Here is a 26,170-nt window from a genome sequence, read left to right as displayed (position 1 = left end):
TCCGTCGCGCCCTGACGCCACATCCGGCGCGCTGCCAAGATGGCGGCGGGGCGCGGGGCCCGGTAACGGCGCGGCCATGGCGGCGGCGGCGGCGCACAGCGTCCGCGTCCTGCGGGAGCTGAACCGGCAGCGCGCGGCGGGGCAGTTCTGCGACGCGACGCTGGGCGTGGGCGGGCGGGAGTTCCGCGCCCACTGGCCGGTGCTGGCCAGCTGCTCCCGCTTCTTCCGCGCCCGCGGGCCCGGCGGTCCGGTGGCGCTGCCCGAGGGTCTGGCCGACACCTTCCAGCTCCTCCTCGACTTCTTCTACACCGGCCGCCTGGCCCTCACCGCCCACAACCGCGCCCGCCTGCTGGCCGCCGCCGAGCAGCTCGGCGTGCCCGACGCTGTGGCGCTCTGCCGGGCCTTCCGCCCTGCCGGGCCCCGGCAGCGGCCCCGCCGGGCCGCCGGCTCCGCCGCCCCGACCCCGACCCGCCCGGGGGAAGCGGACATCGCGGCCGCGGCTCCCCCGCAGCCCGGAGGCCAGGCGGTGCGTGAGGGGACCGGGAGTGGGGAAGGGAAAGGAACGGGGCGGCGGGGGGGGCGGGGAGAAGGGCAGGGGGTCGGCGGCCCGGCGGGGGAGGCGCGGTGACGGCCGCCTCTTCCCTCGCAGGCCACCCCCCCGGCCCCGGAGGAGGCGGCGGCGGGTGACGGCGGGCGGGGGGACAGCGACGCCGAGTCCCTGCCCGAGAAAAAGGCCCTGCGGAGCAAAAAGAACCCCCCCCCGGGGAAGGCGCCCGGCGGTGCGGGGACGCCGGGTAGCAGAAAAGGTACAGCGGTGCCGGTCGAGTGCCCCACATGTCATAAAACCTTCCTCAGCAAATATTGCCTTAAAGTGCACAACAGGTAAACGCTCCGACTTTTCCTTCCCCTTCCGTTCGCGCGTAGGCACCTGCGCCGTGAGGCTCTGCCCCTTCCCACCCGCTCTTCCACGGGGTGGGGGGCGGTGGGCGATCAGCCCTACTTGCGGCCAGCTGGTCTCAACGCCTCAGGGTCCCCCGGGATGGAAAAGGAGGACCCCTCTGTCCCCCGGGATGGGGTCGCTTTGAGCCGGGGCGGCTGTGGGGGAGTTGTACAGCTCCAAAACCGTTCCGAGAGCCACAACGGCTGTCCCGGGCTTCTGCTTCTCAGGGTTCAGCGCCAGCCTGCCTCAAAAAGGCAGCGTTGAGGGGCTCTTCCAGGGGACATGCTGGCTGCGGGTGGGTGATGGCAAATGGCCCTACTGGGCTTTCAGAATCGGCATGGGCTGTGGGGCAATTTGCCTGGGTTTTGGGGAGTGTGCTGGCATGGCCGGGTGCCGCCAGGAGCCTGGGGGTCGATAATCAAGAGCAAAGTGGGTGCCTGCAGAGAGAGCGTGAGCTCCAGTTGTGCTCCTCTGTGAGGGGAGAACCTTAGCCCTGCGAAACTGAGGTTTCGTGGGGCACAGTGGGCGCCAACAGCTTGATGGGATCTGCAAAGCTGGCATAAAAGGTGGCTTTTGGGCAACTGTGAATATTGGTGCTGGGGGGGGCGGTATAGAAGCTGCCTGGTCCTTCCCTCTCCCTTCCCAGTGTCCTCGCTGGGCCCGCTCGTGCATCTCTGCTGTGGGACTGGCAGTGATGGACACTCTCCTTTTGTCTTCCCCCTAGGAAACACACTGGAGAAAAGCCATTTGAATGTTCCAAATGTGGCAAATGTTATTTCAGAAAAGAGAACCTCCTGCAACACGAAGCCAGAAATTGCATGAACCGATCTGAGCAGGTACGCCCAGGAAGCTGCGGTCTGGAAAGCAGGTGCCGTTTTGCAGGAGTGGAATTAGAGCCTATCTCCAGCCATAACCCTCCCCAAGTCCACTGCCAATGAGGATGGCAGCAACTTTTGTCTGATTTACCACACAACTCTCGTTTTGTCTGTTTTTTTCAAGCGCGTGAGGATACTCTGTACCGTAAAAGATCCAGGTTGCTGCCGGTGCGGGTTAAATGACATAACAAGGTCCCAGTGCCCAAGTGCCAAGTGCCGGTCTGAGCTGCGGGCTTTGCGTCGGACTTTCGGTTCAGTAGAAGCTGACGCTTCCCCCCTCTCTTGCAGGTTTTCACGTGTTCGGTCTGCCAGGAGGTGTTCAAGAGGCGAATGGAGCTGCGGCTGCATATGGTGTCACACACAGGGGAGATGCCGTACAAGGTGAGCAGTGCCTGCCTCTGACGTCCCTACGAGTGGCTCCACACTGCTGCGAAGAAAGGGGGGGTGAGCGTCCTGTTTTGGGGCAGCCTGTCCCAGCCTGACAGGGGAAAAGAGCTCACCGGCTCCCTTTCCCTGTCCGTGGCAGCCTGCTGAGGGTCGTTCCCCATCTCTGAGCCAGAACGTGCTCCAGGGAGAAACCAAAGCCAGGCGCTTTCTGCGGTCTTACCAGGGATTCGTGTTCCATGTCAGAACGGCGCTCCCCTGCCCGTTGCGCCAGCGCGCTGCCGGGCCTCTCCTTGCGCCAAAATCACCGTTTGGCGTTTGCTGGAAGCTGACCCTCCTCTCCTGTCTTTCAGTGCTCCTCCTGCGCCCAGCAGTTCATGCAGAAGAAGGACCTGCAGAGCCACATGATAAAGCTGCATGGCGCGCCAAAGCCCCACGCGGTAAGGGAGAAGGCGGGCGGCGGTGGGGTTTTGGGAGGGAATTAGCCTGCGCTCAGGCCTGGCCTAAGGAATGGCGCCTGTTGTCCTGTCTGGCTCTTTTTAGCAAGGCAGGAAGTTATAGAGCTGCTGGAAGTAGTTTTTTTGGGAACAGGAGCAGTCCTCGTCATTTTTTTGGTTGACAGACCCAACTACTGACCAGTATTTTGCCTTTGTCAGACCGTCTTGTCTTGTTAGGCATTTTGGAGCTGGGGGTGCTGCCACAGCTGGCTGCAGGCAGGGCCCCAAAGCAGCAGCGGCAGGCAGAGGGAGTGGTCTTGGGCAGCGAGCGGGTCTGGCGCGGGCGTACGCCGCGAACCGCGCCCGGGCGAGCTGCCTAACCCTGCGCTCTCCTGTGGCCTTGCAGTGCTCGACCTGCTCCAAGTGCTTTCTGTCTCGGACAGAGCTGCGCCTGCACGAGGCCTTCAAGCACCGGGGAGAGAAGCTGTTTGTCTGCGAGGAGTGTGGGCACCGGGCCTCGAGTCGCAACGGCCTGCAGATGCACATCAAGGCCAAGCACAGGTATGACGTAACCTGTGTCCTCTCCTGCATCGCCCTGGCTCTCCTGGCTGCGCTTCCTCCCCCGAGGGCCCAGCTGGGTGGTGCTGGGGAGAGGGGCTGGCTGGAAGGCGGCAATCACCCCCTTCCCCAAGGTGCCAGGCCGAAGCTTCTGCCAGAAATCTGGTGAGGGGCCAATTGGTGTTTTGCTTTTCTTTCTTCCAAAGGAAGTGCAGACCGTTGGCACTTCCTCTGAGCGTATGGTCATAGCAATACAGGCGATGACTGAAGCTTGTCAGCCCAGCTCATTCGTGTTCTTGAAGTGGCCAGCGTGCACCAGCAGCTGCTCTCCACGCTCATCCTTGGTGTTCTGTTTCCTGGGCTGGTTATAATGCCCAAGGGGCAGGAGGCTGCTGCTTGGGAGCCTGTGGCTGCAGAATAGCATTTGTGGGCCTCCAAAATACTTTAGTTTGAGACGGGTTGAAGTAGGAGTTTAATTCCAAGAACTTCGGGCGAGGAGCAGCAGCTAACCTGTGGGGCTGAAGCTGGCAAAGGCAGAGATAAAGGTAACATTGCCTCTGCCCACAGAAATGAGCGGCCCTATGTTTGCGAGTTCTGCCACCACGCCTTCACGCAGAAAGCCAACCTCAACATGCACCTGCGCACGCACACCGGCGAGAAGCCCTTCCAGTGCCACCTCTGCGGCAAGACCTTCAGGACACAAGGTACCCCCTGGGCGCGCGGCTGGGGCTGCTGGTGCTCAGCACCGTGCTCCGGCATCCGGGACCTCCAGAAAGCAGCCATGCTGCAAAACCCACCTTCTTCTGCCCACTTCCTCCGGGGAGCAAAGCCACGCTCTTGGGAGCGCACACTAACACTGAGGAAGGCAGGTTCCCATTACCTCCATTACCCTCGTGGCACAAAAGAGGAAGAAATTGATGAGTTTTCCCCAGTAACAGTTCACCTGGACCAGCAGGCTGCTGATTTTACTGCTTCTAAGCCTTCCTAACCAGCCTGGCACAGACCGACCGCACCGCACGTGTGTGGTCTTTGCTGCTGCATGGCTCGTACCTGAGCCCCGCAACAGGGGCATGTGCCGCGCCGCTGACTGGCGGCTCTCCCCCTCTCTCCCCCTGCCAACGGCAGCGAGCCTGGACAAGCACAACCGGACCCACACTGGGGAGCGTCCCTTCAGCTGCGAGTTCTGTGATCAGCGCTTCACAGAGAAGGGGCCCCTGCTGAGGCACATTGCCAGCCGGCACCAGGAGGGGAGGCCCCACTTCTGCCAGATCTGTGGGAAAACGTTCAAAGGTAATGGCCAGGGCATCAGAGCTTTCACATGGCTCTTTAGAAACTGCCCTCCTTTCTGTGGTGTGGCTTTGCATCACTGCGAGCATCTACAATGTGGTGCTGCTGCCAACGAGCTCTTGCTTCCCTCCTCAGCTGTTGAACAGCTGCGCGTCCACGTCCGCCGGCACAAGGGTGTGAGGAAGTTCGAGTGCACCGAGTGTGGCTACAAGTTCACGCGGCAGGTGAGGCCTTCCCCGGCTCTGGCAACCCCAGCAGCATGTGCTGTTCCAGGGGAGCCAGCCCCCACCGGGCCCCTCATCCTGCGTCTTCCTTTTGCAGGCTCACTTGAGGCGCCACATGGGGATTCATGACCGGGTGGAGAACTACAACCCCCGGCAGCGGAAGCTGCGGAACCTGATCATCGAGGACGAGAAGGCCGTGGTGGTGGCACTGCAGCCACCGCCGGAGCTGGATGTGGGCTCGGCCGAGGTGATCGTGGAGTCCCTGTCCCGCGGCACCCTGCCCGAGGAGCTCCCTGTGCAGAGACTCTGCTCGAACGAGAACTTCTCTACAGCGGATGTGATCGAGCAATCGCTAATTATAACGACGACGATTCCCGAAGACTGCGAAACATAGCACGACCACCTGTGCGCGTCCTTCCTACCAAAACACAATAAAGCGTTAGGCTGGAGCTGCTCTCTGCTGCTCTTGTTCTTTCTGAGTTGTGCAGCTGCCCCTTCCCCTCCTCCCCACAAAGCTCCCACCCCAGGTTGCAGGGACATGAAGTTATAATCGGGTCACAAATGAAGAAACAAATGTGAAGCTACTCAGAATGGCTACTTAAATAAACATACGTGTGCTGTATGAGGCAGGATGTGACTGCTGACTCCGTGTGTGTAATACTGTGAATCACTTTTTAACAAGCTCTGTTTGCGGCTGGAGGGACAACTGGTGCTCGCCTCCCCTTTCCTCCAGTGCTCTGGCCTTGCGCAGGCAGTTCTGCCTTTTGAGTCTGAAAGCTTGTGATTAAAGCTTACCTTCCCCAAGAGAGTGCGGCTCTGCCCCTTTCCTTAAACACTTGCTGAAAGGATTGTCTCCTCTGTTAAATTTGTGCCTTATTTCTACTCTGTTTTGTCAAACTTCTGCTAATTGCTGTTTCTTTACCCTGTTAAAGGCAGGGCATGACCTGTATCTTCTCACTAATGAGATAATGTAGCTGTTCGGTAACTTGAAACACATTATCTCCAGGAGCTGGGCAATGCTCTCAGCTCTTGCTCTTAGGCGTGGGGATTTGTACTTGTCTGAATTTGTACTTGTCTGAAATATGAGGATCCAGGGTTGCTGTGATGCTGAGAACCTTTTCCTGAGTATTCCCAGGGTGGGGGAAGATCACAGAGTGTACCCACGTGCCCTGAAATCCCGGCCACGCTCTCTCCCCTTTCCCTCTTTTACTCACTAAGGACGCAGAAAGTCTTCAGCTTAAACGTACCTCAGCCCTAGAATGAGAAACATCGCAGTAGAAACTTACTCCAGTAATCTTCCCTTCAAAGACGACAGCGAGATTTACATAACGTGTTTTATTTAACTTGACTGCTGCAAGTAAATTTAAAAACAAACTATGAGAATAAAAATACAATATCTGTAAATGTAAAATGCCTTTGTTTCAAAGGACGGTATTTAAACTGTACTCAGAGATTCGGACACAATGAATTTTACAAAAAAATAAATACAGATCCGTAACTGTTCAACTGGGGAATTCAGGGGTGGCAGGTCTAGCAGCGAGCACTACAGTATGAGACAGGGTGTGCATACTATTTATAGTTCAGCGTAAATACTTCAGTCTGCAATGCAAGTTCAGCTGCGTGGCGTGCACCGTCTCTCCTGGGCACGACACGGCGCCGTGGGGACGGGCTGCTTTGGCCTCACGGGTCGACGTGGCGGGATGCAGCCAGAAACGAAGGAGCCGCCCCAAATCACAGGCCCCCTCCGTGTCCCCTCCACCCAAGGGGGGCCCCCCCTGCACCCCAGCCCGTGGCAGCGCCGGAGAGGGTTTTAAACCCAGAGGCTGCCGTGGCCGGACGAGGCCCCTCCGCGATCCTCCACCGGCACGTGGCAGTTTCAAGGCACTGTCAAAGTTTCAGACTTGGAGAACAGCCTAAATTTCATGAACAGCTTTCCCAAGTTCCACAGCTGAGGAGCGTGGCATAAAACAGCATTGAAGGCAAAGAGCTTTTTTTAAAGCTGTGAAGGCGCTGATGTTGTGGAGATGGGGCTCTGACACTACTCAATCCAAGGGCAAGCCAGAAGGCAGGCGTGCAATCAAGTAGACGGGCTTTCCATCTCTGAAATAAGTTCAATTTTCTTTCCTGTTGGTGAAAAATGGAAAAAGCAAGCGCATCCAGCCAACACTTCAGCTATTGTCACACTTTACACTCTTCCAAAAGGCACGATGCTCATTTTTGGGTAAGCCGTACTGCAGTTTTAGCCATTTTCTTGTTCAAGAAACATTCCACAAGTAAACTGCTTCTCTTTAGCTAAGGTAGACAGAGGAAACACAGCCCAAGCTAATGAGGTCACTTGGGCGAGTATAAAGGCAAATCTTACACAGGCCAAAAAAACCAGCAAACCCCAAGCAAAAAGAAGAAAAAAACCCAACCCTAAAATAACTACCTTTCAGTCCTCAACACTGGCTAACTCCTACACCTTCACCCAAATCCCGAGAGCTCCTGCAAACCGGAGGCACGACAGGCACGAGACCCCTCCGAAGGTCTGGTGGGTTCCTTCACACAGGGCAATGCATTTGAAAGCAATTCTGCATCAAGGTATCTAAACACAGCCAGCAATTCTGCAAGCCTGCGGTGAATCTCCTGAGGAAGCTGCGCTCGCCTTTCCCAGTAAGTTTTTTTTTTTTTCCTAAAACAGTACAACGCTGACTTGGCTCCTTCAAAATGGTGAAGAAATAAAAACTCGCCCTCGCTGCATGGGGCCTATCTGCCCAACCCAGCGTGCTGGCTGAGAGTTCGGCACAGGAGAACCAGCAGCAAAGAGCCCTCGCCACAAGCAGCAGCTTTTTCTGCCTAGTTCAGCCCCACTATCAACAAGTCCAATGACACCGGGAAGGGAGAGCGGCTCCTCGGGCCAGCCAAGAGGGGTACTCGCTTCTCCCCTTCCCCTAACAGGAGGGTGCAGCTGGGGTGATCAGAAATGAAAATAATCTAGCTGTGAGAATGCAATTAAAAGATAAATAAGAGTGTTTCTTCTTGGAAGGAAGAAGTGCGCTACTAGGAAGGGTTGGAAGACAAACACCTGCAGAAGTTTAAATGCTGCAACTTAAAAAAACCCCACCAAAATACAGGAAGAACTGAGCTTCGGACAAAGGGAAAGGTGAAACTTCATAACCCAGCCTCGGCGAGATCCCTGCTACAGGACGTCTGTTCCTTCTGAAGGCATGAACGGGGACTGAGGACCACGGTGACAGGGCAGGAGGGGCCATGTTCTCATATTAACCTCTCGCCCCTAACAGACCTCCAGCTCTTGTGGGAAGGCCTTTCCCCCCTCTAACCACACAGAGGAAGACACGCGCAGGAGGTCCGTCTTCCTCCGAAGCACAGAACAGAGGTGGGGGTCCCGACCACCGTCCTACCAAAAAAGAAACTGAAGAAAGTTTGGTGGCAAATGAAACATTACAGGGTGAAGGAGCTCCCAGCAAAAGGCGTCTGACCAAAAGCTGTAAGCTGCAATGCTGCAGTGACATTCAGCGCGATCGCTTTCCTCAGAGTTCACCTCTTGGGTCTCCTCTGCAGGCAGTGCAGCACCTTCTCCCACCCCAGAGGAGGGCCGAGGGACGCCGCAGCGGAGGCCTCGCTGTCTGCCAGCTGCGGTTCCGCAACAGCACGTCAAACATTAGGAGTTTTCACTCCCTCTCTGAACAGTACGTTTTTGTTTCCAAGCACCGGTTTGCCTCCGCCTTCTCTCAAAGCAACACTGGTTCTGGATAACGAACTCGCGCCGAGCCAGGGGAACAGTGCCTTCCCCTGCTAACGAAGCTCGTTAAGGTTCTGGCTGTGAAGGTTTTGGCGCTGCCGGTTCAAGTTGATGGTGTTGTCCAGTGTGATGCCATCATCCTCCTGCGTGGTTTCCGGCATGAACTGCCGGAATATGCTGACGCTGCCGTGCCAGAAGATGGGCTCGGGGAGTCGGCCCACCACACTCCACGTTCGTGTCTCAGGGTCATAGGCTTCCACGACATCCGAGAGTTCAAACGTGTTATCGTAGCCGCCAGAAACGTAGAGCTTCCCGCCAAGCACAGCCACGCTCCCCCCAACGTGAACCTACAATTTAAAAATAAATATACGCAACAGTTAGACAGGAGAGTTTTGCCCAATTAGGCAGATGACAAAGGTGTCGGGTACTGTCCCGCAACTGCTCGCTTGGACGGGGCTCAGCGCCCACCAGCTGCTGACTCTGGCTCTCGGCCAGCATTGCCCAACTGCCAGGAGGAGACAGCGTTTTCTAGCTTTGCCCAGCTCTTGTGTGCTGGGCTGAGCACCCGACTACGCAACCGCAGTCTGGGATTTTTTCTACCAGGTGACTGTGAGATGCTTAAATGCACTCTGTGTGCAAGGGGTTATCATCTAAAGAGCACCTGTTTTTTCCAAAGGTAAATTACGCTGTTTTTTAACACTAATAGGCAGCCGGTAGCTCGGTAAGCGTCCTACCTGAAGCATGGCAGGGATTTTATCCCATTCATTCTTCGCTGGATTGTAAACGTCCACTTCAGCTGAGTCGTCTCTGTGGGAGATAACACAAAATTACTCTTCTGCATTCTAAAAACCTCCCACCTTGTGAAGCCCCCAGTTCAACAGCCTGAAATGCTGCCATAACCACTTCTGCTCCAATTCCACTACGTAGAGTGGAGACCAGAGGGTTCCTGTACAAAGGTGCAGGTCTCGATGCGGACCTCAGCCTCCAGCGTGGACTTCTCCTGTGCCTGTAGTGACATTCAACCCCAGAAAATGCCTGGACTTCTCTGCTGCACCCCTAACCCACGAAGCAGGCTGGCACAGACATTGCGCCCGTACCACATATTAGCGCAGGAGCACGTCTCATTCTCAGTGCCAGTGACCTACATCCAAAGAGCCCAAACGCCCCTTCTGAGCTTCTCTACAGCCAAAGCAACACACTCTATACTTTCTGGTGTATGCCGAGTTTCAGGACGCTGCCTAGGTGGGATGGCAGACAAGACAACCGGAGATAGAGCAAGTTGACAGCACGCACTGTTTTCTGCCTGCCTAAGCTGGTCGCTCCAGCCGAGATGGCAGGGCGAGCTGCTCTGGACTGCATGCCCCGCTCGGAGTCCAGCACACAGCTACGCCACTGCTGGGTCAGAAATGGCTCCACAATCACAAGGGCTTTCTCAAATCAAGTCTTTTTTTTTATTTATTTTTTTTATTTTATTTATTTACATCTACATCTATGGTAGGTGTGTTCACAGACTAACTTTCTGCAAGCCTGCATTTCACAGACCAATCTGGCTTTGGTGCCAAGTCTTCAGGGTCTGGAAGAAAAATGACTGCTGTTCTGGAGAGGCTTAAACCTCCATGCACTTCCAAGTAACGGCATCCCTACTGCTTGAGTTTTTTGCCAGTGCCAAATTTAGATGGGCCATAGGACTGCGAGAGAAGAGCTGGCGGGGGCAGTGTAATTCCCCAAGGCTTCTCTTGCCCGCTCCGCTCGCGAGGCAGGAGGGTGACAGTGACAGGTGAAGGATGTTCACAATGCAGAAATGTGCGCTGCTGACCCAAGAACACGAGGAGGACAAGGTCAGGGCAGCTGGAGAAGCGCTGTCAGTCACTCCAAGACAGTCCTGTTAGGGATGGATTCAAAAGGCTGCGAGGAATATTTTATTGTCTTTGTATCTATCGTGACATTGCGTATTGTCATGCGTCGTGCAGGTGACAAGGTATCACTATCAATTGCTGACGTGAATCTGAGCAGGGGAGGGAATGAAAAAAAAAGAGAAATCTCACCTACAACAGCAGCATCTGTTTAGCAAACATTACATCAGAAATCCACCTGCAAAGCCTGTGGTGAAGCCAAGGTGCGTGCCATGGGGCTTTCTGGTTACGCTCTGGACAAGCGTTCCTAAGGTACCCATACAACACACACTTTGAAACCAGTTTCTTCAGTTTGAGTTACTTTTGCGATGTACCTTTAACTGAACCGATATTCACCTGAACGAAACATCTTGAGTGCAGGCACATGCAAGCGAGCGCTCCAAGCCCCACAGAGCTGCACTAAGACCAACCTTTCTTCCTCAGAACTGCTCAGAACCAAGAGCCGGTACCTGCCTTAGCACACAGCGCTTGGGAGGTAAATGCTGCTCCAAAGCCATTTGTACCTGGAGGAAGTGCTGCTGTTCACAACGCTTCCCGTAACTAACAGAGCAGCAGGTGAGTCAAATACTTCCAAGTATGAAGCTGAAAACCCTGACGGACTGGAAGGGAAACAAGGGGCAAAGCTCTAGGCACGCAGTTCCAGGCACTGGTGACAGGCAGGCCAGGACCTCCTCTCCTGTCTCAGGGTTAGCTCAAAAAGAAGGATACAGCTGAAGACCTAAGCCTCGCTGCTGTGCCATATTTATAGTTATAAAACTAGTCCCACTAGAGGGGATCGTCACTCAGAAGCTTTAGTCTGAGCTATTTAAAACTAACCAAAAAATGAGTTTGCGACCTCTATTCATAACCTATTCCTCTGTCCTCCAAAGATTATCTCACAGCTTTACACAGAGCAGCAGCCCATGTGCAGCACGTGAAATGAGGGGAGGAAAAACCTGACCCTGATCATCTCCTCATTAACTCCTGCAGAGGTGTAAGTGATCAGAAATCCTGAAGTGTCAATCATCAGTATCTTAAAAAAGATAAGAAAAAGGAAAACCTATAGAACCCGCTTGTGACAAGTGGCCGAACAGCTAGAACAACCCTGCCAGTCTTTACTGAAAAGCAGGTGACTCAGACTGCTACCTGCAAACAATGGCCAGGAACCAAGACACTCGGCTGAACCCAAATGAATCAAATAAGAGGTCCTGGGTAGAAGTTGCTGTGTTATGCAAAGCCAAGAGGAGACTAAAAAAAGAAAAGTGTCTGGAGGCCATCGCAGAAGTCTATGTTTGCTCAAAGTCAACATAACAAGATGAAATGCTTCAGTGCTAGCATGCCTTTCAGTTTATTTTTAATTAAGTGGATAACCAAAGTATTTGCGCCACCAGGACAGCTTCAGATGGGTAATTAAGTCCCAATTTGGAAAGGCGCTTAAAAATAGTGACCAATCATTTCATCTTCAGTCCTCTTATCTCTGCTGAGACGGAGGATGTCCTCCCCTGGGCTACAGTTTAACGCTTTCTTGGAGCTTACTCGCTTATTTATAGCAACAAGGGGGGTTGAACCAGAAGCCAAGAAAACTGAGAAGTCTATTTCCAAGCAGCACTGCTGCTGACTTCAGCCAGATTTAGACCTGGCTATTCCCCAGCCTGTGGGTTTAGATTCAGACATTTTTACAGAATTTTAAGTGTAGTTCTTTGAGGTCCAGCTACAACAGAAGTAAAGCAAAGAGGTGTGGCAGTTTACAGACCCACCTGGACCATCAGAGGAAGCACTGCTGTGCTTTCCCAACGCAGTGCTCTTCCTGCAACCACCCACAAAATCCGCATGCCTTCCCGGGGAAACCCTGGGCTTGCCCAGCAGGGGCATGGGGAGGGAGGTTATTGCTCCTGCTACTCACCTTATGAAGTACATGAGGCCGTTGAGAGTGACAGTCTTTGGGGCGAAGGACCAGGGAGGCAGGTGGCCGCAGTTCACGAGGGACCAGAGGTCGCTGTCAGGGTCGTAGCACTGCATAACCATGGACTCTTTGCCAGCCAGGGAGCCTATGGCAAACAGCTTGCCGCGGCACGAGGTGGTGGAGCAGTTGTCCATGGGGTACAGCATGGGCTGCAGAGCCTCCCAGCTGTCCACTGAGTGGTCGTAGCGCTCCGTGCTGTCGGAGGCAATCACGTACAGCAGCCCGTCCAGGACCGTGGAGCTGTGGTATTCTCTGGCTTTCAGCATGGGAGACACCTCCGTCCACTCATTCACGCTGGAATTGTACCTCCAGACGCAGTCGTACAGCCTTGACCCGTCCGATCCCCCTGCGGCACAGCATGCCACATGTCAAAATGTGGTTTCGCAAAGGGAAATACTACAGGGCGATGGAGGACACTGGGGACAGGGGACTTTGCTATGTCTTCCAGCTGCACCTTCTTAATACCCACATGCACTTTTTCCTTCCCAGGGCTGTACGTTATGAAAATATTTCAGCGCTGGGGGACCACAGTAGCGTATGCTGTGAGGACTTCAACAGAAGTTTTGCACTGTCTCTTTCCCAGCAAGCCTGGAAGGATTTCTCCCGTGTCACTCCTAGTCTGTACTCAGCCAGACTCAAAACAAGTCTCCCAGGTTTGACTAGCTCCATCCCTCCAAACAACCGTTTTCTTCCCTGTTTTGCAAACCTTGCTGCGTCGCTGTCCAGAAACTGCCGAGACTAACGCTCACCAGTGCCCGGCTGCCAAGGCAGCATTACCACCGGCAGTACGGAAACCTTCCAACCCTCCCTCCCCACTACCCATGCTACGATGCTGACACTACGCAGAACAACTGAAGATCCCTGCCAGCAGTGGCCTTGCTGAAGCACGGAGCTCTCGGCAGTATCGGTGCCCCCAGAACTGCCCGGGATCGCTCCAGAAAGCTCCCACGGGACGTAAGAGCATCCATACAAACGAGTTGTGTGGTAGCCCATCATTTTTAGAACTCTGCCCTTAAAGCAGAGCCTTGTTTTCTGCTCGTGACTAGAAAACGAACAGTTTCCTGTTCACCTGCATTTGACCTGCCCTTCAAATCTTTGTCAGCACGTCCTGCACACCCAGAGCAAGCTGTTCTGCAGCACCTCGTTTCCCAGGCCCTGGTTTGTTACGGCTGCCGCAGGGCTGCCACTCCAGCTACGGGGATGTGCTTCAAAGGAGGCATCTACATGCAGATTAACAGCCGAATTTACACATCCGTGTCACCTTGACAGAAGTAATTATAGCCCCAGCGGACTGCGAGGAGGCAGCATTTGTGCTGAGGAAGGTACCGTGACTCATAGGCGCTGGCTGGCTGAGGAACTGGGGGCTTTCTGACGCGCCTCTGCCTCGAGCACGCGCTTGGCTTGTGATTCACAGATTCTGAACCCAAACACCATCTTCACAGCCAGAAATTCAAAACCCTCTCAAGTCACTCCTGTCCCCCAGTGCGAGTGGTTAGAAAGTTCTACCGGTGCAAGATCTGTTACTTCTGCCCACGTGCTCAGGAGCATTAATCACAACAAAATACCTCCCGGATTGAGACCCGCTGCTAAATTCAGCATGAACTCAAGGAGTCCCTACACCCACCTTCAGGCTGTAGTCATACTGAGCCTGAGCAGAGTTTCAAACTCTCTGCTACCCCGAGAAAAGCCAGGTCTCACTGTTAGAACCCATGTATTTTCAATGGAAATCTCAGCAGCGGTGCTTTCATGCCCTGCACGCCTTACCGGTGACATAGATGTCGTTGCCCAGCGCAGCGACGCTGTAGCCCCCGCCCAGGTGCTCGGGGAACTCGGCCAGGTAGCGCCAGTGGCCGGTGCGCGGGTTGTAGCAGTCAACGGTGACGAGCTCGTCACAGTCGCGGTCGCAGCCACCGACGATGACGAGGATCTCGGCCAGGCCGGTGGAAGGCCGGGGGCGCATGCGGGCGCAGGGCCCCCGGTCATGGCGGTCGAGGCGGGCGGCCTGGAAGTCACGGGCCTCGCGCAGGAGACGCAGGCAGGGCGGGCAGCGGGCCACCAGCGGCTCGCCCTCCACGTGGGCCAGCAGGTAGAAGCGGCGCACAAAGGGCAGGCGGACGTGGGCCAGGAGCTGGGGCAGCAGCGGAGCGCGGGTGGCGGGGTCAGCACGCACCCAGCGCAGCGCCAGCTGGAAGGCGGCCTCCTCTTTGGGGACACAGAGCCCGTCGTCCCGCAGGTAGGAGAGGAGGCGCGGCAGCGGCAACCGCTCCAGCTGTGCGCCCAGCTCGCCCACGTGCCGCAGGACGAAGCGGTGGGCGGCAGCCGCCAGCGCCGGGCAGGCGAAGGCCTCGGCAAAGTCCTGCATGTCCAGGGCGTTGGCGGGCTCCAGCTGACGTGCCAGCCAGGCACCGCAGGCCTCCTTGACGGCGGGGAACTGCAGCAGGTCAGCGGCACGCAGCAGGCGCTCGGCGATGTCGGGGCCCAGCCCGCCCACCCGGCCGGTGTAGGCAAAGTCGAGGAGGCGCGCCAGGCACTCGGGCTCCACGCCGTGCAGCCGTACCCGCTCGGCCCGTGCCTCCCGCAGCGCCCCGCCGAACATGGCGCGGAAGTAGCCGGAGGCGGCGGCCAGGACGGCGCGGTGCGCCCCGAACTCCCGGCCACCCGCCACCACCGTCACATCCAGCAGGCTCCGCTCCGCTCGCAGCGCGCTCAGCCCCCGCAGCAGCGACACCGCGTGTGCTGGCTCCCCCGTCGCCGCCGTCTCACCACCGCTGCTGCCTGTGCTCGCTGCCATGCCGTGCCTGTGGGAGAGCACACGCTGCGTCACGCCCTGCGTGGAGCCCCTTGGGGTTCAACCCTGAGAGCAGCTTACAGGACAGAAAAAAGGAAAAGAAAAAAAAAAGAAAAGAAAAGAAGAAAAGAAAAGGTGGGTTAGCACAGGGAAAACCGTCCTCTGGCTGGGAAGCGGGATAAACTAAACAGCCCTGGAAAACATCCTCCTTCCCCCGTCACAGAGGAGCGGGGGTTGCATAACAAGCTGGTGCTGCCAGCAGCCTCCCCTGCTTAGTCTAATTATATTTTTAAGAAGCCCGTGTTGACGCTGCCCAGGATTACGGCAGCCTCACAAGAGCTGGGCAGAGCTTTGTGAACCCAACACCTTCACGAATGTCACGCCCGAGCCCCCGGCGCCTCATGTCGCGGATAGGGTGCCCAGCGGGAGCAGCCCCCGCCGCTCTTCGAGGCGGACAGCGGGGTCTTCCTCGAAAGCGAGGTGCCGAAGGGGGTGTTCCCGGGAGGCACGCTCGCTGACCGCCCCGGCCTAAGTTACCGCAGGCGAGGCTCGGCTGCGTAAAAGCGGAGAGCTCCGGGGTTTTGGCCAAAAGCGTTACGGCTGGTGTCCTGCCAGGCTGCCCGTCCCCGCTCGCTCCCAGTCAAAGGGACACCGGAGGAATAAAGCGCTTTCACCTGCGCTGCACTCGTGCCCTTGGCAGCCTCCGTGGGCGGGCGGGCAGCGGGACTCCCGCTCCACGAAGAACGGGAGCGCGGGGGAGCCGGTCCCCGAAGACGCGGCTGTTGCCTCGGGTCCTCCGCCGGGACCCAGCCCGGTATCTCGGCCCTGCAGCCGCCGCCGCTCCGCTCCCCCGGCAACGAGGGCCGGGAGATCGGCGCAGGGAGGGGAGGAGAGCGGGGAGGCCGCGGCGGGGCGAGACCGGAGCCGGGCGAGACCGAGCGGGGCGAGGAGGGGCGGACAACGCGGAGGGAGGCCGCCGCCGCCCCCCCCGGGAAGGCGCGGCGGGCGGGTTCCAGCGGGGCCCAGGGGTCGAGGCTGGCGAGAGGCGGCCGCCCTGCCCGCCACCGCCCGTCCCCGGCCAACCGACCCCCCCACACACCGCCCGAGGCCCACCGCGGCTCCGCAGCGGGGCCCGCAGCCGCCCCGGTGCTTCCCTCCCCCCCCCCCGGGCTCACCGCTCCGCTCGTCGCCGCCGCCCCGGCCCAGACTGCCGCTCCCGGCAGCCCCCGCGGCCGCCACCGCGCAGGCCCGGACTACCGTTCCCAGCACTCCCCGCGCGGGCGGACTACCGTTCCCGGCGGCCCCCGCGCGGGCGGCCGTTTTCCCCCCCCCCTTCGCCGCCTCCCGCCGGTACCGAGCGGTTCGCGGGTGTCGGCGCTGCCCGGTTGCTGCCGCCGCTGCCTCCCCGGCCCCGCCTCCGCCTCCCGCGCCGGGACATGGACTCCGACTCCTGCGCCTCCCCGTTCGCCCCGGAGGTGAGCCGGGGCCCCGGAGGCCGGGGCGGCGGCGGCGGCGGCAGCGGCGCAGGGCGGGGGGCGCGTCCCCCGCCGCCCGGCCCGGCCCGGCCCGGCCCAGCCCGGCCGCCGGTGCCCGCTCCCCGCCGCCGCTGCCGCCCCGCCGCGGGGCCGGGGCCATCTTGTGCCTCCCGAGCGCGGAGCGCCGGGGCGAGGAATGGCGGCGGCGCGCCCCGCCGTCTCCTACGGCGGGGGGCGGCCCGCCTGAGGGGCCGGTACCAAGACCGGGGGGGAGGGGGGTGGTGTGGTTGGGGGGGGGGCACGGCGGTGGCTCTGCCCGGCTACTGCCGCCGCGGGGGGTGGGGGTGGGGCGGCGCGGGGAGCGGCGGCGGGCGGGGCCCGGCTGCGGGGAGCGGCGGCGGCGGCTGCCCCCCCCCCCCCCCCCCCCCCCGTACCGGCCCGGCCCGGCGGCCGCCGCTGACCCCCGTCCCCTTCCCCCGCAGGACTTCTCCCCCGCCTCCCGGCGGCACCGGACCGTGGAAGACTTCAACAAGTTCTGCACCTTCGTCCTGGCCTACGCCGGCTACATCCCCTACCCGCAGGAGGTGAGGGGGCACCGGGCGGGTTCCCCCCCGGGGAGGCCCGGGCGCTTTCCCGGTCCCGCGGCCGCAGCGGGTCCTCCGCAGCAGCCGTCTGCCGGGCCGTTTTGTAAAAGCGGCCGTTGCGAGGAGGTGACGCCTCCGCGCCGGCTCCCTGAAACAAAAGGGGGAACTAGAGCAGCCGGGTGGCCGCTTTTCGGGGGGGGGGAAGAAAGCACGGAGCCCCGGCATCGCCGCCTCGGTCTCGGTGGGGCCTGGGCGGCCGCGGGCCGCGGGTCGGCCCGGCTGGAGGTGCCTGCGGCGGGGCAGGTCGCAAGGAGAGCGGGAGCTTGGACTGAGGCGAGAGCAAGCAACGCCTCGGGGGAAAGGGCGCAGTGCTGAGCCGAGTTAACGCTTTTACCCGCTTCCTCGACGTTTTCCAGGAAACGCCGCTGAGGAACAGCCCCAGCCCTCCCAACAGCACCGGAGGCACGATTGACAGTGATAGCTGGGACCCCCGGTTCAATGACATCCCCTCCGCTGTTTCCCTGCCTGCCAAGAGCAGAAAGAACTTCAGTCAGCTTAAGCGAGCGAAACCGTACGGTTCCCTGTTCCAGCGGGCAAAACCCGGCAACTTCCTGCCGGAGCGGAAGCAAATCGATAAGATCAGGAAGAAGAAAAAGCTGAAGAGGAGGGAAACGGAGGTGTCTGCAGAGGAGGACTACGAGGAGAAGCTGCTGGAGCTGGAGGCGGAGGACTCTTACGTAGAGACGCCGATGAGCCCCTCGTCGGAGGGTGACCCTCAGTCTGCGACCGAGCACTGCTCGGTGTGGGACTCGGACACGCCTTCCAGCGTCTCCTACCCTGCTGTGACGGCCGAGCCGACGGTGGAGATCCAGAGCGTGGGCAAACGAACGGTCATCCGGCAGGGCAAGCAGGTGGTCTTTCGGGATGAAGACGGCACCGGCGATGACGAGGACATCATGGTGGATTCAGGTAGGTGGCCTGGCTGTCGGAAGAGGATCAGCCAGGTGGAAGTGGCGGTGCCGCTGCCGATCTCTGTGGTGCTTTACTTGTAGCGTGAGGATAACGCCACGGTGCATTGCCTGGGCAGAATTAAGTGGCGGTTGGGTGTTCGGGGTGAAGGGGGGGGACCGCTTGGCTGCTTTTGCGATAAACTGAGTGAAAAGCTGCGACTTCGTAGAAGCAGCAGGTTCCACTCTCCTGGATTATGGCCTCTCTTGTGCTGCCGAGAGTCTCTTCCCGTGCAAGAGAGACCTGGAAAGATCAGCAAACTGCCTGTCTTTGAAACCCAGGCAGTTAATTTAGCGCGAAAGGAGAGTAAATTCCCGGCGTGGTCAAGAGGCGTTGGCCGTTAAAAACATAGCTTGCTGTTTCTCTTTGCAGATGACGACTCATGGGACCTAGTCACTTGCTTCTGCATGAAGCCTTTTGCCGGGCGGCCGATGATTGAGTGTAATGAGTGCCACACCTGGATCCACCTCTCCTGCGCCAAAATCCGCAAGTCGAATGTCCCAGAGGTCTACATATGTCAGAAGTGCCGGGACTCCAAGTTTGACATTCGCCGTTCGAACCGCTCCCGGACGGGCTCACGCAGGCGCTTTCTGGACTAGGGGAGGGAGGCGCGTGCTGGTGCGCTGCTTGGGCGGGCGGGCGAGCCGCTGACGCCGGCCGGGAGGCCGGGGAGAGCTCCCCCGAACTGCTGCTGCTCAGGCGGAAGGGCTGCCCGGCCAGCCTGCGGTAACAGGGACGAGGAATTGCCAAGTTGTGGGCAGCCGGGGCTGGAAGAGGCCGACTGGTCAAAACTGCTGCTAGATACCGATTTGCTCGAGGCACAGACTAAGCTCTCTGGGTTTGGTGGGGTTTTGTCCAGTCACAACTATGAATTAGGTGATGTCTGGGGAATGTATAATACCTTTGCCACGTATGTTTTCTCATCCCATCGGGAAACTGCGAACCTTCTCTGTGCTAGGAAACTCGAGGAGGGAATCCTAGGAGGAGGAGGGAATCTGTGTGAAGAGTCTGAAAAGTAAATGGCCATGTGTTTTAATTTTAATGTAATACTATACCTGCCCATTTGTCCATATATATCAATCTTAGATATTCTAAGGCTCCATGGGAGTGAGCGTCAATACATACCAACCTCTGCGCGATCTGCCTCCTCTTCAGCAGGCCCCGGGCAGTAGGGGTGTCCTGTGATTTGGCACTGTTCAAGTGAAAACGGGGCTTCCCTCTGTGCTGAGACCCGCGCATTTCAAGGAAGAGAGCAGCTCTTTTTCTGGACAGGCAGCGCTGGGGATTAGCGACATTGGATTTCTTGCTAGGTGGTCTCTTCTTACGGTGATTTTTCGTGACTTTGTTTTGCATGATTGGCTCCAATGTGTGTATGGGGGGGATACTGTTCGCTCCATTTCCCGGCCCGTCGTTAAACTCTAAGGTGCTGTTTTAAGACGACGATGACCCTCCGTTTTCTCAGCCCAGAATTCAAACGTGGACTGTAAAAGGGGCCATAGTAAACTTAGAACCTGGCAGGGCTGGTTTGGGATTTGATCATTTCCATCCGAGTACTACAGCTGAGTTGACTTTTGTTTTCGCTGTTTGTTTTGAGACTGGATTTGTAATCAAAAAGACGGAATCTTTAACCTATTGGTTGCAAATTACACAGATAAAAGCAAATGCAGGCTATGCAGCTAGCAAGATGAAGTGCAATGAAGATCCATCCAGTGCGGGGGAGGACAGGAGAGCACTGAGGCCCCTGCCGACGCTGCGCTCCCTCGACGGGACTTCCTGGGGCCTCAGCCCGAGGGAAATCTGTTCAGAAACTTGACAGGGAGTCGAGGCTTGTACACAAGGCCGCCGAGCCAGCGGCACTGTTCCTCGATGACCAAACAGAGCGAGCCGTATGTATCGCACAAATTCGGTTGACATGTCGAGGTATTTCTCTGAAGTTATGCCTGATGGACAACGTGTGCTCTGTCCGGTGAGACCGGGAGGCAAGGGGAGTCCCTGGCTGATACCACGGCTGAAGCGAGACTAGCTGTACTGGTTGGCACGTGTCCACGTTAGTCCTGCAGATGATACACCACATTAAGACCACCGCCTTATCAGAGTACTGGCCCATCAGGAGATGCATCCTGGTGATGACTAAGGGTTTTTCCAGTACACAGAGTCAGGTACCCTCCTTCAGGTGTCTGACACGGGGCTGCCAAAGCTTCAGGCAGACAGTCCAGCACAGCAGCACCCCGGGGCTTTGCTGTGTGGGACGCGGGGGTGTGAAGGATCCGCAGGCCCGGGTCGGGATGACAGAACAGCATGACGTGCGACTGTATGCTTCTCTATAAAAATCCCGTTCCACCAAGCTGCAACAACTGACTCTAGGTTCTGAAAACCAGCGCCAGCTTCTGCAAAATCTTAAGACCGTGACCATGGTACGCTGCCTTCCAGAAGCTGCATGGAACCACCGAGGAGTTTGCCAAAGACTTGCCCCTGCCGGCTGCCTGACTGTTTTAGCAGCCAGAAAAATAACCAAAGTTCTCAAATGCCACCATTTCCCTCTGCAAACAGAAAGGCTTTGGAAGATCCCGGTCGCAAGCTGCGTGAGGGTTGGACCTGCTCTGAAAATTGGTATATCTCTTTTGTTTACAGCGTGTCTGCAATTCAACTGGACCTCCGTGGAACGCGTTCCTGAAGCTTTTATGGGAGAAATGGCGAACTGCCAAGCGAACTGGCTCTTTTTCACAGAGGTTCGATACTAATCAATGTGACTGACTCTTGTTCTCTTACCTTTTCAGATTTATCCCCATAGATGGTGTCTGACAAGTCCAGCACATTACAGTATCAGCAGAGAGGAAAAAAAAAAAAAAAAAGTAACATCTCCATTCTTTTAGTTCATCACTTTCAACCATGTATAATTATAGTTTAATTCAGAACTTTATTTTTTCATTAAAACTGTTTTAATGAACCATGTTTTTTTCTTAAATGTGAAACAAGTGAACAATGATTTTGTTTTATTCCAAACTCAGGAGTCTGCTGTTATGATTTACCGGTGTGTAAAGCAGTTGTGCCAGGTGGCAGCAAGACTTGATGCTTCAAGCACTCTTCCCTCAACGGTACGCTCACTAATTCAGGTATGGATAGGAAGCGCTGCAAACGCATCTTCCCTGTGCTGACAGGTATCCTTACCTCTCTTTGTTACAGTTGCTCCTTGCCCTGCCTCTGCTGTGAGCAAGGTAAATCGTGGTGGAGCCCTGTCGCTGGTGCAGGGACAAGCATGGGGCAGCGATGGGAGGCAGGCGATGCCTGCTGCTGCGGGAGTCCAGAGCGGCTGAACGCAGCTGGTATGCTGCACCGGCCTCGCTGACAGGGACCTGCTGAAGGGTACAAAGGCTGGCGCGAGACCGGGGGGAGAGGGCTTGGGTCAGGATGCCTGTGGCGTTGGGAGCGTGCTGTCCTGGCAGGGGTCCTTCGTGGAGAGCGCCTGAAGGCAGGCTTGGTGTGTAGAAGCTGGGCAGGTCACACCAGGTGAGACTGCTGGCCGAAGTGACCCCGTGCCTGTCCCACTTGCGTGAGAGCCAGGTCCCCGCAGGACTGGGCAGCCTCAGAAACGGACCTTGGGCTGTACTGCATCTGCCTGGCAAAGACAGGCTGCTCAGCCAGACCTAAAGCAAACCCCCTTTAAACCCCCTGGGAGCTGTGCTGAAGGAGGGCTCCTTCCCTCCCACCCCTGCCGTGCCGCAGGGTGGCACCGAGGACCCCAAACCACCGAAGGGATGCTGGTGCCCTGGTGCCACCCCTGTATGTGCTCCTGTACATGCCACGACCCTGAAGGCACTGCTGCTCAGCCAGCTGTGTTCAAAGCTGCAGCCTTAACACCTCGGCAAACTTCAAAGATGGCTCAATTCTTTGGAAACAGGACTGGATTGTATTAGAAGCTAAGCTCTGCTTGCTTATAGCTTCTATTTTAATTCTATTTGCAATTTTGTATTATACAGAGTAAGAAACAAAGTCCCAGCAGAGTTGGAGCTGTAAAATGGCAGTTTCTTGTAGAGCAGAAATGGTGGTGTTGAAAGCAGTGGTTTCTCAAGTGGGGCTGTTCTTGCAGTCTCTTTAAAACTCTGCACCAACAGAAAATACGTGTATTGGGTTTGTGTGGCAAGATTTTGGTAGCGGGGGGGCTACAGGGGTGCCTTCTGTGAAAAGCTGCTAGAAGCTTTCCCTATGTCTGACAGAGCCAGTGCCAGCCGGCTCCAAGTCGGACCTGGCGCTGCCCAAGGCCAAGCTTATCAGCAACAGTTGTAGCGCCTCTGTGATAACATATTTAAAAAGGGGGGAAAAAAAAAAAAGTTGCTGGGGCACAGAAACTGCAGCTGGAGAGAGGAGTGAGAACATGTAAGAGAAACAATCCTGCAAACACCAAGGTCAGTGAAGAAGGAGGGGGAGGAGATGCTCCAGGCGCCAGAGCGAAGATTCCCCTGCAGCCCGTGGGGAAGACCACGGTGAGGCAGGCTGTCCCCCTGCAGCCCATGGAGGTCCACGGTGGAGCAGATACCCACCTGCAGCCCGTGGAGGACCCCACACCAGAGCAGGTGGGTGCCCGGAGGAGGCTGTGACCCTGTGGGAAGCCCATGCTGGAGCAGGCTCCTGGCAGGACTTGTGACCCCCCCACGCTGGAGCAGTCTGTGCCTGAAGGACTGCATGCTGTGGAAGGGACCCACGCTGGAGCAGTTCGTGAAGAACTGCAGCCCGTGGGAAGGACTCATGTTGGAGAAGTTCGTGGAGGACTGTCTCCTGTGGGAGGGACCCCACGGTGGAGCAGGGGATGAGTGAGGAGTCCTCCCCCCTGAGGAGGAAGGAGTGGCAGAGACAAGGTGTGAGGAACTGATCATAACCCCCATTTCCCATCCCCCTGCACTGCTGCTTCAGGAGTGAAGCTGTGCCTGGGAAAAGGGAGGGGTGGGGGGAAGGTGTTTTAAGATTTGGTTTTATTTCTCATTACTCTATTCTGGTTTGATTGGCGATAAATTAAGTTAATTTTCCCTATGTTGAGTCTCTTTTGCCCATGACGGTAACTGGTTGAGTGATCTCTCCCTGTCCTTATCTTGACCCACGAGGCTTTTGTTATATTTTCTCTCCCCTGTCCAGTTGAGGAGGGGAGTGACAGAGTGGCTGCATGGTGCTTAGTTGGTGGCTGGCGTCAACCACGACAATAAGGTGGAGAGGAGGAGGTGGGCTGAAGTATTCAGTAGAAGGGACCAACCCAATACCTGGCACCAAGGGAGGGGACAAACAGGACAGGACAGGCAGCAGACTCCACCCTGTGGACACAGTTCAGCATCGCTTGATGACAAACACCGCAGGGAAGCAAAAAAGGAGCTCACAGAGAAGAGCCTACCGCAGCAGCCTCGTGGATGGGAAAGGGCACTCGCAGTACTTGAAAGGAGGGGAAAAGCAAGGATCTGAATGCTTGGTGGGCTAATCTGGCAGCAAAACCCAAGCTATATACTTTTTATGATCTTTAGCCAGGGAACGGGGCAAGGCCTGTGTCAGTATTAATTGTGAGAGATTTTACTTTAACAAGTGTCGCAAATTCAAATGTTCAAAGTACAAAGTTACGGTTCATCTGTGCCTTGCACAAACTTCTTTGCAGTTAGACAGAAAGACAATTCCAAGGTGCTGGGGGAAGGCAGGAGAACTGAGTCAGCTCTCTGATGAGAACACAGCTGTGGTTAAGAGGAAAGCACTTGCCTGACTCTAAGCCCTGGCTTGGAGGTACGAACACACCAGTTGAGTTGCATGGGAGGAGGTTTAGATGTTTTTTACAGCAGAACCAGTGCCTGGAGCTCTGGCTCCTTGTAGCCTTTCACCAGCTGAGCCACCCTGGCACATGGCTGTCAAAGAGGAGAGCATGTACAGGAAGATAAGGGAAGATGCCATAAAGTAAATCCTAAACCTGAATCTCCACCTCAAGAATTTACAGTTTAAAAGCTCTGGCTGAAAAGACTAGTGTGTGTTCCTGGATCCTCATTAAGGTATCTTAAGCATTTGCTGGGTCAATTAGGGATGGATGCGCCACCTCATGTTTCTAATGCATTTTGAAGTTTACACCCAAAGATGCTACCCTGTTTTAGAGGTCTTAGCTGCTGGAGTAGGACCAATGCACTCTGCCCCTCAGAAACTTTATTTTTCAAGTGTAGACATACCCCAGGACCTCTTGAAGTACTGAAGCAGTTTTTAGCATCACATCGCTATTTCTCTCCATTTTAAGGTAGACAAACACTTGCATGACAGCAGAAACTGTATCTCAGGAAGCTGTCAGAAAGGAGGAAAAGTGTGTTACTGTGTAAACTTTTTTGTGTAAACACTCCGCAGTGTCACTGCAAACTAGATACAGGGCTATGCTAAGGTTCTTTGTAATTAGCAGTAAATGCATTGTCACTATTTTGCACTTGCTTACACAAAACTTAATTCTCAGTACTCCTCCTTGCGAATATTTTGCCACATCCCAGTCACTACAGGCTGGCTCTCACTCTTGACCATGCACTTCATGCAGTGACAAGACACGACAACAGAATTTCTGGTGGAGATTTCTGCCCAGTTCAACTAGTTACAGAGACAACCGATCAACAGAGGTCAATAAGCAGGATGTGACAGAGGGTGCAGCTACATTTACAAAACTTGCAACCCTTGCTTTTCCAGAGTTTATTTTCAAGAGCGTCCTACAGATGCAAGGGGAACATGGGCTACTTTTCGGCTGAATATAATTTATTGCACATTTTACATTTAATTTCAGATCAACAGAACACTGGTAGTAAGTGAAATAAAATCCTGCACCAGGAGCTGGTCACAACTGAAGAGTTTTGTTTTGGTTTTAATAAAAACAAGTGAACACCCCTTCATTGTATGAACCTGTATGGGGTGGGGGGCATCTCTTTCAGACTGGCTCAAATATGTCTGCTTTTGGAAATCTAATTCTCCTGTTACAATGACTTGAGCAAAGAGAACCACCATTGCACAGAAAAAGGGTCCAGGTACATCTCAGGACTGCCAAGAGCAACAATGCACTGCCAAGATATGTTTTTCTTCTCCCCTCTGTCTCACATGTAAGCAATGAAGGCTATTCTAGGACTCACCAAGAGCAGAACTGTGACTGAGAAACAGCCACGATTATTCCTTTTCTCTATGAAAAAGCCTCGGTAGTGTTGATGTATGCAGTGTGTAGTAGATACCATAAGGCTGCCGTTTCCATCTGCTGTGTCACTAGAACACGACTGCCCTTTTTGCTGGAAAATGACTGGCGTGGCTTCTATGCAAGATTAATCCAATGGATTGATGTCATAACTGATGCTTTTTAGAAAGGCCAGCTGAATTTTACGTTTTCAGCTCTTTGCCCATTTGGCATCTCTCCTCACTTTGGTCTGGTTTACTTGTATAACCTATGTTCCTCTTTTTCCTAGAAATAAATTAGATGGGAAGAGAGAGTTCCAGCATTGGAGTCAAGCGAAATGAATTGCTGTCCTTCTCCCCCAGTTGCTTTCCTCTTTTCTGGAAAACCTTGATAGTACATGGTTCTAGGTGGCAGAAGAATTAATAAGACTATTATACCCCATGTCCTTGGCTGGAATAGCAGTGTTTGAAATTAGCAGCTGGATGGATTCATGCTGAAGAGGTCCATGTTACTACAAAAGGCAAAGAACTCCATTCCAAACATACTTGTTCTTAACAAGTACATTTCAAATACACATTTGACATGGAAAACAATCTCTGTCCTCTTTCCAACAAAAGGATTTACACAGAGGCCTTTCGAGGCCTTCCAGGAGGTGGCCAGAGAACTTAACTTCCCCTCAGGAGTAGAAAAAGGTATGTTACCTACCCCAGGAAGTATGTGGAGAAGGGAGAACAACAGGTCTTCTTCCCTGCTCAGTGCAAGAAGATAGACGTGAGACCACACAGACCATGGCCAAATCACAGCAGGAAAGACTTGGCTGCGTGATGGGTGGTGCTCAGTGCCCGCTCGCACAACCTCAGCAG

General features: G+C 55.9%; 3 protein-coding genes across 10 annotated transcripts; 2 read left to right on the top strand and 1 right to left on the bottom strand.

The window, feature by feature from the left end:
* The first annotated feature begins 33 nt into the window (after positions 1-33).
* On the top strand, positions 34-5,334 carry ZBTB48 (zinc finger and BTB domain containing 48). Its single transcript, XM_075027075.1, has 10 exons — positions 34-526; positions 650-882; positions 1,665-1,776; positions 2,104-2,196; positions 2,553-2,639; positions 3,043-3,197; positions 3,762-3,898; positions 4,320-4,484; positions 4,617-4,705; positions 4,803-5,334. The coding sequence occupies exons 1-10, from the start codon at positions 77-79 to the stop codon at positions 5,097-5,099; spliced, it is 1,818 nt and encodes a 605-aa protein (XP_074883176.1). The 5' UTR covers positions 34-76; the 3' UTR covers positions 5,100-5,334.
* A 273-nt stretch (positions 5,335-5,607) lies between these two features.
* KLHL21 (kelch like family member 21) lies at positions 5,608-16,547 on the bottom strand. 4 transcript variants are annotated; one of them, XM_075027078.1, is made up of 5 exons: positions 16,445-16,547; positions 14,067-15,100; positions 12,243-12,648; positions 9,182-9,254; positions 5,608-8,794 (listed from the first exon to the last, which is right to left on the bottom strand). In XM_075027078.1, the coding sequence occupies exons 2-5, from the start codon at positions 15,091-15,093 to the stop codon at positions 8,501-8,503; spliced, it is 1,800 nt and encodes a 599-aa protein (XP_074883179.1). In that variant the 5' UTR covers positions 15,094-15,100; positions 16,445-16,547; the 3' UTR covers positions 5,608-8,500. The 4 variants fall into 4 exon arrangements, with proteins under 4 accessions (XP_074883179.1, XP_074883177.1, XP_074883178.1 ...); XM_075027076.1 differs by lacking the exon at positions 16,445-16,547 and adding an exon at positions 16,266-16,324 and having other exon boundaries at positions 14,067-15,166; XM_075027077.1 differs by lacking the exon at positions 16,445-16,547 and adding an exon at positions 16,266-16,319.
* PHF13 (PHD finger protein 13) lies at positions 16,433-26,108 on the top strand. 5 transcript variants are annotated; one of them, XR_012650290.1, is made up of 7 exons: positions 16,433-16,565; positions 17,048-17,149; positions 17,566-18,118; positions 18,530-20,886; positions 21,166-21,252; positions 21,341-21,520; positions 25,597-26,108. XR_012650290.1 is itself a non-coding variant. In XM_075027082.1 (4 exons), the coding sequence occupies exons 1-4, from the start codon at positions 16,527-16,529 to the stop codon at positions 18,754-18,756; spliced, it is 921 nt and encodes a 306-aa protein (XP_074883183.1). In that variant the 5' UTR covers positions 16,433-16,526; the 3' UTR covers positions 18,757-21,105. The 5 variants fall into 5 exon arrangements, 1 of the variants encoding a protein (XP_074883183.1); XR_012650288.1 differs by having other exon boundaries at positions 21,341-22,728; XR_012650291.1 differs by lacking the exon at positions 21,341-21,520 and having other exon boundaries at positions 21,166-21,270.
* Positions 26,109-26,170: the final 62 nt, after the last annotated feature.

This window comes from Buteo buteo, chromosome 5, assembly GCF_964188355.1.
Source record: "Buteo buteo chromosome 5, bButBut1.hap1.1, whole genome shotgun sequence".
Classification (NCBI taxonomy): domain Eukaryota; kingdom Metazoa; phylum Chordata; class Aves; order Accipitriformes; family Accipitridae; genus Buteo; species Buteo buteo.
Note: the sequence above shows the minus strand (reverse complement) of the source record. Positions and strands in the feature narration are given on the sequence as shown.

What these genes read in the sequence shown, in the direction of transcription:
- ZBTB48 (XM_075027075.1), top strand. Translation starts at nt 77, where the DNA reads ATGGCGGCGGCGGCGGCGCACAGCGTCCGCGTCCTGCGGGAGCTGAAC. An exon ending in GCATGAACCGATCTGAGCAG is followed by an intron (nt 1,777 to 2,103) that starts GTACGCCCAGGA and finishes CCTCTCTTGCAG; the next exon opens with GTTTTCACGTGTTCGGTCTG. An exon ending in CTGTGGGAAAACGTTCAAAG is followed by an intron (nt 4,485 to 4,616) that starts GTAATGGCCAGG and finishes TTCCCTCCTCAG; the next exon opens with CTGTTGAACAGCTGCGCGTC.
- KLHL21 (XM_075027078.1), bottom strand. Translation starts at nt 15,093, where the DNA reads ATGGCAGCGAGCACAGGCAGCAGCGGTGGTGAGACGGCGGCGACGGGG. An exon ending in CAACGACATCTATGTCACCG is followed by an intron (nt 12,649 to 14,066) that starts GTAAGGCGTGCA and finishes GCTGTGCCGCAG; the next exon opens with GGGGATCGGACGGGTCAAGG. An exon ending in AAATCCCTGCCATGCTTCAG is followed by an intron (nt 8,795 to 9,181) that starts GTAGGACGCTTA and finishes TTTAAATTGTAG; the next exon opens with GTTCACGTTGGGGGGAGCGT.
- PHF13 (XM_075027082.1), top strand. Translation starts at nt 16,527, where the DNA reads ATGGACTCCGACTCCTGCGCCTCCCCGTTCGCCCCGGAG. An exon ending in CCTCCCCGTTCGCCCCGGAG is followed by an intron (nt 16,566 to 17,047) that starts GTGAGCCGGGGC and finishes CTTCCCCCGCAG; the next exon opens with GACTTCTCCCCCGCCTCCCG. An exon ending in GGACATCATGGTGGATTCAG is followed by an intron (nt 18,119 to 18,529) that starts GTAGGTGGCCTG and finishes TTCTCTTTGCAG; the next exon opens with ATGACGACTCATGGGACCTA.